The sequence below is a fragment of the Budorcas taxicolor genome, chromosome 7, assembly GCF_023091745.1.
Source record: "Budorcas taxicolor isolate Tak-1 chromosome 7, Takin1.1, whole genome shotgun sequence".
Lineage (NCBI taxonomy): Eukaryota > Metazoa > Chordata > Mammalia > Artiodactyla > Bovidae > Budorcas > Budorcas taxicolor.
Genome location: NC_068916.1, coordinates 45811171 through 45823184, shown reverse-complemented (window position 1 = coordinate 45823184; position 12014 = coordinate 45811171). Strand labels below are relative to the sequence as shown.

Sequence of the window (12014 nt, the reverse complement as noted above, 5' to 3'; positions counted from 1 at the left end):
GGGTCTTGTTCTGATGGGCAGGGCCATGCTCAGTAAACCTTTAATCCAATCTCACCCTGCTTATTTAACCTATATGCAGAGTACATCATGCAAAGTGCTGGGCTGGATGAAGCACAAGGTGGAACCAAAATTGCCATGAGAAACATCAATAACCTCAGACATGCAGATGACACCACCCTTAAGGCAGAAACCGAAGAGGAACTGAAGAGCCTCTTGATGAAAAATGAGAGTGAAAAAGTTGGCTTAAAACTCAACATTCAAAAAACTATAAGATAATAGCATCTGGTCCCATCACATCATGGCAAATAGATGGGGAAACAATGGAAACAGTGTCAGACTTTATTTCCTTGGGCTCCAAAATCACTGCACGTGGTGACTGCAGCCATGAAATTAAGACGCTTGCTCCTTGGAAGAAAAGCTATGACCAACATAGTCAGCATATTAAAAAGCAGAGACATTACTTTGCCAATGAAAGTCCATCTAGTCGAAGTTATGGTTTTTCCAGTAGTCATGTATGGATGTGAGAGCTGGACCATAAAGAAAGCTGAGTACTGAAGAATTGATGCTTTTGAACTGTGGTATTGGAGAACTCTTGAGAGTCCCTTGGACTGCAAAATCAAACCAGTCAATCCTAAAGGAAATCATTCCTGAATATTCATTGGAAAGACTGATGCTGAAGCTAAAGCTCCAATATTCTGGCCACCTGGTGCGAAGAACTGACTCATTTGAAAATACCCTGATGCTGGGAAAGACTGAAGGCGGGAGAAGGGGATGACAGAGGATGAGATCATTGGATGGCATTACCGACTCAAATGGACATGAGTTTGAGCAAACTCTGGGAGCTGGTAATGGACAGGGAAGCCTAGCGTGCTGCAGACCATGGGGTTGCAAAGAGTCAGACACTACTAAGTGACTGAACTGCACTGCACTGCACTGCAAGTTAAAAGCAGAATGGCTTCTGGAATAAAACTTTTAAGTGGATCATCACGGAGTGGCAGACTGGGAGCTGCAGCTCTCTGCCACTGCCCAGCATCACCAGAGAGTAGCGATGCTGCAGATGGCTAGCCCAGGAAATCAAGATGCAAAATTTGAACTACGGTTTCTAACAAATGTGTCACTTTCACACCATCATAAAGTCAAAACATTCTAAGTCAAACCACCCGAATTCAAGATCCTTCTGTACCTGGCATCTGAAGCCAGGGAACTGGATGAGGCCATGGATAACTTAATGATAAAGTTGGAAGAGATTCTTTAAGTCACTTTCTCAAATTTCTCAAGTGAGGCCACTGAGACGTGGGAAACAAGTTCAATCCCAGATCACTAATTTTTTTGGAATCTAAACTGGAACCAGAACTCAGGTATCTAATACCCAGGCCAGAGCCCTTTCCCAGATAGTTCATTTCTAACTCCCTTTTAAGAGATTAGGACAATCCTAACTGGTTTTTTATGCATGCATGGAAAGGTTACAGAATTTCTATGTCCTTGAAGAAGTTACCTTTACCTATTAGCAGAGATGAAAGAAATAATTATAGTCCACTGTGTCTCCAATACATCACTTATTTAACAAACTGACCTGGCTTCCAAAGCAGATTTTGATTCTAATTACCCTAGGCCTGAATCTCATAACTCTCATTTTTAGTACCAACTTTGTGTCTACATGTCCATTTATACAACTAATAAGATTAAAAAGCTACTGGTCAAAGATGTCACCTCTCAACAACCATTCTTGTCAATCTAGTTTTAACTTATAAACATTTCAGATCCCTGAAATTTCTAAGTAAAAAGATTCTTAATTATCCCAAATAGTAATAAACTTCCAACTCCATTTGACACAATTCAACACACTTAAGCAAACGCATGTCTTCTCTTTGAAATACATTTGATAATGATCTACAAATACAAAAACTGTGCATATGTAAATTGACAAAATGGAAGAAATAAAACACGTAATCAAAAACCCCAAATGTCTTCCCAGGGACTGGGGAGAGAGGGACAAATTCAAGACTGCTATCTAATCCTCCAGATATTAGATTTCTATGGACTTAGGGGAAAATGTGTGCTTGTAATCTCACGCTGAGTGAGAGGAATAGACTTAAAGTGCTATACTTATTGTCCATTATTGCGGTTCAAAATAAAAAGGCTTTGAGTAATTAAAAAAAAAGGCATGTGTTTTTAATATCACAAGAATTAAACAGACTATACACAAAACTAGAGAAATGTAATACCAAATGACATTACAGTTGTGCTTTATACTCTTTCAAGACAAACCTTCCAAATATGAGTGTTGCTATTGCTGCTGCTACGTCGCTTCAGTCGTGTCCGACTCTGTGTGACCCCATAGAGGGCAGCCCACCAGGCTCCCCCGTCCCTGGGATTCTCCAGGCAAGAACACAGGGGTGGGTTGCCATTTCCTTCTCCAATGCATGAAAGTGAAAAGTGAAAGTGAAGTCACTCAGTCGTGTCCGACTCTTAGTGACCCCATGGACTGCAGCTTGCCAGGCTCCTTTGTCCATACGATTTCCAGGCAAGAGTACTGGAGTGGGGTGCCATTGCCTTCTCCAATGACAGTGTTAAGTTAGTTAAAAAAGGATATATTCCTATTGGGTTGCATTCCTCAGTCAATTTTTCAAAGCCCACTTTTATATCTAATCATTCTATTTTACTGGTTAAAAAAAATACTTCTGAAAATCGAAAACTCAATTTTGAAGTTTGCTAATAAAAATTTTCGGAAAGATTTCATAAATACCTATTAATTTCACATGTATGACTCAATCATTTCCTCCATTAAATATTTGTGCTGGAATAAAAATGAAAATGCTGACTCAACATGGTTACCTTATGCAGCCCTTATAAGTTAAAATGTGCAAACTTAACAGACACTTTGAGTTCTTCCATTTTATTTTTAAGATGGCTCCATTTCTTAGGACAAAACAATACAAATACAAGAAGCAGTTCTTGGGACCGGCTGAGACCACATTCATCTGCCCTCTTAAGCACAAGCTCAGCTCCCAAAAGATAAATCACAAATCCAAGAAGTTAGGAAAAAGTGTAGACTAGGAATTCTAATCAAACAAGAAAAATCAATTACTGACACTGGTATTCTAATCATCGCATCAGTATTAATACAAACTCAATCCTTTCTAGTCAGGTAACCAGTCACTCCATTCCTAATCAAGTGGTCTTACAAATCCAAAAAGTAAAAGAATTACATGAAGGTGTAAACCAATATTCTTCCTTTAAAGACACTGCAATATAGAAATTATTTTTTGTAAGCTTTTCTTGCTGAGTTCTGCAGGCGTCATGGTACCTCAGAGCCCCAATAATCAAGCAGTTCATGACAAAAGATAAAAGTAAAAAAGTAGACACAGAGATCTGTGAAAACTTCGCCCATTTTGCTGTAAGTATCCATTGATCGATTTATCACTTCAGCAGGAATTCCAGATAATAGAAGTGCAGCTGTTAGTACTGTTGTCTTTATCTTCTTTTCACTCTGCATAGAGAAAGACTTGAATAAATATTACAGCTTTCAGAAGACTACTTAAACTCTATAAAAAAATCAGTGCTGTTATTTCTGCCTGATTTCAACACTGTTAATGAAGTTTTAAGACATTAATCAAGAATATATTAACAAACATTTACTAAGCATATAATATGTAAAGGAACAAACTGCTTGGCAATAAGGAAAAGACACTATTCTTGCTATCAGAAGTTTAAAAAAATGTCCTATCTTCGAGGTTAGGATATAAATATAAGATATATACAAAAGTTTAAGACAAAAATAGGAAAGCATTCCCAGACAGGACATAAATACTTGCTAAATAAATGACATGGATATTGTGTGCTATAGTGGCTCAAAGGAAATAGACATTACTTCAGTATTTTATGTACAAATAAAGCATAGAGAAGGATTTCAGGAAGAAGTAGAATTAAAAAGCAGGCCTTCAAATTAAAGAAAACAAAACAGAAAAAACAGGCATTTGAGAATGAGCAAGATTTAGAGGAGCAGAAGTAAGTGGATAAATCCAATTGTAGGGTTAAGTCTCATGACAATAAAAGTCAGAAAAGTGATAGGTGTTCTGGAGGACAGTCAATCATTTGTAACAGAATCAAAGGAACATTCTGTAGAGTCAAGCTTAACTGCCATGCAAAGAATTCACGTTTGATTTCATATGTAATAGGATGTGTGTGTGTGCACACAAGCTCAGTCATATCCAACTCTGTGACCCTATGGACTGTAGCCCATCAGGGTCCTCTGTCTAGGGGACTTTCCAGGCAAGAATACTGGAGTGGGCTGCCATTTCCTTCTCCAAGGATCTTTCCAAACCAGGGATGGAACCCACATTTCCTGTGTCTCCTGCATTGCAGGCAGATTCTTTACCACTTGAGTCATCAGGAAAGTCCTATGCAATAAGATACAAACATTTATTCATTAAACATTTATTTCCTAGTATAATTTTCTAGTCTCATTCTTTAAGAGATTCAAGGCTGAATTTTCATTTAATTTAATGATTCAGTATCACCAAATCCAATCACACGGTGCAAAAAATTTTAAAATATAAAAAGCTGTAGTTATCCATGGGGGAAATCAAAACGTATGTCCACAAAAAACTCATTCAAGAAAGTTCTTAGTTGCTTTAGTCATGCCCATCAATGGAAAATTAGATAAATAAGTGGATATACTCAGTCAATGGAGTACTACTCAGAAAAACAAAAGACAATGATTCTACTGATGCACTCAACAATATGAATGAATCTCAAAAATACAATGTAGAATGAAAGAAGCCTTGCATGAAGTATGTACTGGAACAATCCCATTTATATTAAGTGCTAAAACAGCTAAAATTAATCTACGGTAGGAAAAAGAAAATCAGCCCTTCATGGTACGAGAGCTGGGACTGTCTAGAAAAGAGGATGGTGGAACTTCCTGACAGTAATGTTCTAAATCTTGAAAGGATTTGGGTTTCACAAGTTGTCAAAACTCATTAAAGGTATAATAATAAAGACTTGAGCATTTCAATGTGTGGAAATTTTACCTCAAAATAAAGAAAAAGAACTATAAAGAAACACTGAATTTTTGTTGATATGTAAGCTGAAACGTGTAGCGGAAAAATATGTTGATGTCTTCATCTACAACATACTTTACAATGCACCAAAAAAAGAAAGATGTATTTTTAAAGAGTGATGCATTGAAGAGGTATAGAAAACTGAGTAAATATATGGTACATATAATGAAATTTTCATTACAGAATCTAGGTGGTAACTAAATGGGTGTTAACTGCATAATTCTTTCGATTTTTCTTTTGAGACCTATTACAGCAAAATGTTTTGTTAAAAGAAAATTGTACAGTAATTTCCCTTTTCACTCGCCCATTTCGCTAGTAACCAATACACACTCTATCATAAATAACCACTGTTAATAATTTCATGTAATATTCTTCCACAGTTTCTTTACACATACACAAGCAAAATAAAATACATATAATTTTCCTCCTTTTACAAAAAAAGGAGTATACTACAGATGCTAGTCTATATTTTTATCTTAGTATTTCTTGACAAGCTACCATTATCAGCAGATGGAGACCTTTATCATTCTGAATGGATACACCATAATTTTTTTAAACTAGTCACTTATTAGTAGACGTTTAGGTTGCTTCCAAACTTGTGCTACTGGAAAACTAAAATCAATGTTTCAAGGGCAAACGTCTAAACAAATGTTTTAATTAAAATTACATTCTTGGAGAGGATCAATAAATATATATATATATATCACAAAAACATTTCAATTAAAAAATGAAATTACTTATCCTTCTTTACTCATACTTTGAGTATTTGACGATATGACCCCTCAAAAATATGTTTCAGATCTATTAAACACACACATGAGTCTATCAATGCATTGAGGCTCAGATGGTAAAGCATCTGCCTGCAACGCGGGAGACCTGGGTTTGATCCCTGGGTTGGGAAGATCTCCTGGAGAAGGAAACGGCAACCCACTCCAGTATTCTTGCCTGGAGAATCCCAGGGACAGAGGCATCTGGTAGGCTACAGTCCATGGGGTCGCAAAGAGTCGGACACAACTGAGCAACTTCACTTCACTTCACTTCAAGCAAACAGTCAAGTAGCCATATTTTAGCAAAAATCTCACACAAAACACAATTACTCAAATAAGCTTATCTTCTATACTGGCAAGCCAAGTGCCATAGTATAACTATAGTCAAGTGGACCAGGTCAACAATGATACTCCTCATAATTCTGCTAAGTATGGCCAAGTGTGTTTTGCAAGTTATCAGACCCTTGGCATTAGAGATAAAGTGCCCTGTTATTAAGTGCTCAGAAAGGACCACACTAACGGAAGATAACTGAAGCCATTTTTAAATTAACTTTCGCTATTAGAAACAAAATGTATTACTAAATTTACTAAGTAATTAAACACTTTCTTAGACAAGTACTATTCAAACTCTGTTATTACTGGGCTTTCCCCCCAGTCCACTGTGGACTAACATTTTTTGTAAAATACAATAAAAATGTTACGGTAACGTCAAATTGCAACAAGTACTATTCAAACTGTAATGAGGTTTCCCCCCAGTCCATCCTGGACTAACATTTTTTGTAAAATACAATAAAAATGTTACGGTAATGTCAAATTGCTATAAAAGTTACTAATTACTTTTCGAACTGAACTTAGTACAAACAGAAACAAATAGTTTGAAGATCCACAGCGGTGAGCCAAACAAATCTGAATAGCACTGATTTAAACCATAAGTATAAATACTTTTTTAAAAGTTCTTAAAATCATCTAGTCGTTAATCAATCTAAATATATCATCCAATTTAGAAAAAAAATTAATTTACCTTGGGAAAATATTTGTATAGTCCCATGTATGCAAGTTGTAAAGTAAGAAATGGAGCAAATATGGACTGTGAAGATAGAAGATAAAGTTACATATTTCCAACATAATCATTCAAATAACAATAAATCAGACTAACAGCAGTGATAAAATTCCAAGCAAAAACACTGTAATAAAAATTTAATTTTAGTGGCTGAAAGCAGTCTTGTTTCTGCAAAAGGGTGACAAATACAGAGCTGTGATGTCCTTAACATAAAGCATGTTTCTTGTGTTTTATGAGGGAGGATACTCCTTCGATATTCCCCAAAATGCCTCTCTCTCAAAAACTGACCTTTTAAGTAATTTAAAGTATTTGGTGGCCACTGATGTATAATACATTATGCAGAAACATCCCTCTCATCTAGAGGTATTTAACTGACAATTTGAAAGCACATCTATTGAGGGTGGGGGGGGGCGGTCTCAGCTCTGCTGTTCCCCACCCCAGTGCTAGCCCAGCTTCCCAGGCTGTTCTCAGGGGACAGCAGGCTTCCTGCATCCTTCCTCTAAGAAGGCAAGTCTGGGACAGCCTAGGGGGAGTGGGATCACTTCCACTTCCAGTCCCTGGCAGAGACTTGAGACGGAAGCATCACTTAATAAAGACCCCCTGAAGCCAAAAAAAAAAAAAGCACCAGGCACATAAGTAAATTAACATTAACCTTAATTATCTGAAAATTTACTTATGTGCCTGGTACTTGGTAGGTATTCTTAAAATGTCTACTGAATGGAAACACCTCAAAGAGCAAGACACTGATCTACGAGTTGCGCTTTTCTTTTCTTCACATACTGTAAAATAGTAAAACACACCCTCCCCTTCACTGAACAGCCACTGGCATCTCAGGGTACATGATGGACTGCTATTACGGTAGCAGTACAATATTATAAAATGCTGAATGCCTCTGAACCCTAAAAACATTACATCACGTTCTGGACCAAAACTGCATTCTAGTATTTCAAGTTATCTGAAAAGCGGTAATTAATATATAGGATATGTAGGTAATTTACCCTTTGGTTTCAGAATGAAACTGCCTGGGTTTAATCCCAGTTGTCACTTAGTAATGTGACCCTGTACAAATGATTTCACCTGAGTCTTCATTCCCTTCAATCTACAAAACAGATTCAAATGCTACCTGGCTCATAAGGATGAGGTTAAATGAATTAATATATGTAAAGCACTTAAAATGGTACTTAGCATATAAAAAGATTTTAGCATTATCAGCAGGCTCTGTATTTAACTGGAACACTTCATTCTGTACCTAAGGCAAACAGAAGTTTATAACACATCTCCAAACAGTCACATGGATCACAAATATTACATTAATATTAGAAATGAATCTTATGGATTAAAAGCACTCATTACTATAACCAATTTTCATTTTCCACTGTTTCTTACCAAATATTTGCAGACAAAAGCTCTAACTCCAAAGGCAAGAAGAGCACAGCCCACCAATCTAAATATTCGAAAAGAGTCAAATTCTTCTGTTGTATTTCCATCTTCTTGACTGGGCTTTTCACTAATCAGCTGTTTCCTTAGCTTCATTGCTTCTTCAAATCTGGAGAGGTACTGTTCCAGGCCGTGGTGAGAACCCCTCTGGACAGAGTCGGCTGTCAGGTCCCCTCTGTTCCGCTGCCGGAGCTCAAGGCTTATATCATTACTGCACTCAGAAGGGTTAATGAAAGAGTCCAGTTTGTCTCCCAGCTGAGTTCCCTTTACCTCAGCCACTCCACTGTGGTCAGTCGGTCCTGTACTGACTGAATCACCCAGCACTACTCGCTTTGAAACCGAAGGAATGGTGAGGGAGTTCAGTTTATCACTGTCCTGCTGTTTTGATTTTGTTTGACTTTCTTCTTCTGAGAAAAGAAATTTAGAAGCCTTAAGTATTACATACTGGCCAACATCTTTCTTTTTAATATTTAAAAATATGCCACTAGAGCTAAAATTTGGCAGCCTCTGAATTAATACTGATCCTTCATAAAGAAACAAATTCCTTCCTCTACACACAAAAAATGTCAAAGACAGTATTCTTTCAGAGGATATAACCCAAATTTGGGGGACAGAAGACAAAGCTAATAGACAAGTTGGGAACGAGTTAGGAACGGAGATATTCTAAAACCACTATTTTTAATATTACATTTCTGAATCCAGAGTCCGATCAGCATAGGGTGTGGCATATCCTCCTGCTACGGGTTTGCGTAACCCTTCTACTGTAATCTAGGAGACATTAGAAGGTACTTCAGCACTTTTAGGATGCTGTTCTAGTTTAAAACAAAACAAAGGGCGGGGAACCTTTAATGACAGATAAAATAAACATCTCAAAGCAAAAGAACAAAGAAAATGCTTTAGGAAAGAATATTCTGCTATTAACCATTAAAGGAGAAAATGTGTCTCCTAACAATTGTTCTAGAATTTGAAATACGGCTCTTACCTCTCTTGGCAGTTTTCAGTGGCAAATCTGTGAACTGTCTAAAAATTCTGAGTTATATATCTAAAGCCCCACAGAGCAAAAGTCACAAGGATCTAAGGAACTTGCAGCCAGTGACTGAAGGCCAAATATTAGAGGCAACACTAAATAGAAATGAAAGAGTGTACAGTAAATACTCACAGGGAAAAAAAATTTTTTTAAGAAACCCATTGTACATGTCATTGGGGGAGAAATGTGTTGAAGGCAGTTCCTGACATCATTCGTATCAATCTCTGCACATTACGAGATAAGGCCTCACATGGGCACGTTTCCCTTGTTGGGTCTCTAAAGAATGGTCGCTCCAATTTTTTTCGCCTGTTTAAGAAGGCCTGCAGATGAGTGTCGAGGGCACCGCACAGACACCCGGATATGGGGCCGTGATTCACGTCGGACAGACTACAGGGGCAGTTCAGTAAAGACAAGCTCATGAGGGCCGACAGAGCAAAAAGAAGGCAGACGGTAGGGAAGGCACTGGAAGGGAAAGCATTGACAAGGGAAAGAAAGACAGGCACTCTTCCTGACCGGCACGGTAGGTAGAGCAGTCTGAGAATAAAATGTGCGCCCTTCAAGAGAGGCGAGGGGATGACGAGGGCAGGGTTGGGGCCGCCTCAGGGTCAGTGCGCAGAGAGTATACCACGGCAGAGGGTCTCAGGATCGAGAGCATTGCAGTTTGCGGCGGAAAACTAAGGAGAGATACAAGAAACGTCCTGCGGTGAAGAAGTGAGAACCTGGGACCTCATCAAAGGGGCGGGGCCGGAGGAGAGGTCAGAGAGCAGGGCTTAGTCAGAAAAGTCAAGGGGTGGAGGAGGGCAAGGAAGAATGATCCCCAAGACTCAAAAGGGATGGGCAGGAAACTATGGGGAACGGAGGTTCTCACCCGCGCTGCTCCCAGGCCTGTGAAAGCCCATGATTCGGTTGATGCGCTGTTCCGAGTTCATGAGCAGCTTTCTCCGCCGCAGCTCCGCCCGACGCTGGGAAACCGACAGGCCTGAACCAGCCGGGGCCCCCGGCCGGTCCCCGCTGTCGGTAGCGACGGCGGCCGGCTCCATCTTCCCCTCCACTGTCCAGGAGTGGTGACGATGACGTGAGCGGCAGCCGCGGCGCCCCAGACTTCACACTGGGCCGCAGGCCGCGCGTGCCCCTACCGCTGTGGACCCGCCCCCCAGAGCGCAGGGCCGCACATGCAGCGTAAACGGGCGCGCCGCCTGTCGGGACCAAGCGCGAGCTTTGCGCCGCCATCTTGAGTAAGGGCATCCTTGGCCGCTCTAATTCCTCCCACCTGGGCTGGTCCTTAATGCTCCTCCCCCCTGCCATCGGGCCCTGTCGCCGTTCACTTCGGAGGTGAAGAAACCCGGGATCCGGTTTGACCCATTGGAAACGTGTGAGCAAGGAATAGACTCCGCCTACCTGATGCCAGGAAGCAAAATGGAGCTTGGAGTGGCAGGCACTGGTTTCCAGTGACCTTCTTCGGGCTCGCTTAGAGGCGTCGGGAATACGTAACTTCGAGAGCGACGCTTTATGGAGCGTTGCGGCTGGGATTTGTTCTTGGTGCTGGTTCCTCATCTTCAGCAGTGCTTCTACCAAATGCATGCCTGTTTTGATGAAGACTTTCCCAGTGAAGCCTTCCCTGTCCACTCTATATTGTCGCCCCGACTCAACACTCTCTGTTCTCCTTATCTGCCCTTTGTCCTTGACAGTTATAACTGACTCTCAAGCTGAATGTACTTTTATTATCTGCTTCCCACTTCGTAAAATATAAGCTCCATGAAGACAATCACTGTGTTCTTATCTAGGGCTGCAGCTCTTAGAACAGTGTAGGCCCTCAACAAGGGTGCCTTATCCATTACACCATGTTGACAGCATACAATAGGGGCCCAAGAAAATGTTTTAACTTGAATTTTTTATTGAAGCAAAGTTGATTTATAAGATTGTGTTAGTTTCCAGTGTACAGCAAAGTAATTGGTGTATATATGTGAAGGTGTTAGTCCTTCAGTCCTTTCCAACTCTGTGTGGCCTGCCAGGCATCTCTGTCCATGCTATGCTCCAGGCAAGAATGCTAGAGTGGGTAGCCATGTCCTTCTCCAGGGGATCCTCCCTACCCAGGGACTGAACCTAGGTCTCCCGCGTTGCGGCAGATTCGTTACCATCTGAGCCACCATATGTATGATGGGCTTCCCAGGTGGTGCGGTGGAAAAGAATCTGCATTCCATCCTCTGGAGTAAGAAATGGCAACCCTCTCCAGTTGCCTGGAAATTTTTATGGACAGAGGAGCTTGGCAGGCTACAGTCCATAGGGTCACAAAGAGTCAGACACAACTGAAGCAACTGGGCATGGCAAGGCAAAAGGGCTCTGGGACATCTCAAGAAAAATTTCCCCTGGTATCAGAATTTTACAAGGGCAAGTCCATCTCCATTTTTAAAATTTTTGTGTGTTATTTTTTGCTTTTCCTTTAAAAATCTTTAATTTTTCCACCATTAAAAAAAAATTAACCACTCTACCCCATGCCTAGCATTGAGAGCACTAGATTAAGTTTACCTGAATAGTTGCACAAATTTTTCTTTTAGAGGAAGTGTCAAAACTTGGCATTTTCAATGTTTTATAAAGATATAAAACTATTTAGGCTTATTTGGTATGTACACACATATACATATATACTTCCCTATATTCTT

The 12014-nt window shown here is 39.9% G+C and overlaps 1 protein-coding gene across 1 annotated transcript; it reads right to left on the bottom strand.

Moving 5' to 3' along the window:
- Positions 1–2880: 2880 nt before the first annotated feature.
- Positions 2881–10489, bottom strand: CAMLG (calcium modulating ligand). The gene is made up of 4 exons (XM_052643601.1): positions 10223–10489; positions 8277–8734; positions 6852–6917; positions 2881–3490 (listed from the first exon to the last, which is right to left on the bottom strand). Exons 1-4 carry the CDS (start codon positions 10392–10394, stop codon positions 3299–3301), a joined length of 888 nt encoding a protein of 295 aa, XP_052499561.1. The 5' UTR covers positions 10395–10489; the 3' UTR covers positions 2881–3298.
- Between the last annotated feature and the right edge of the window lie 1525 nt (positions 10490–12014).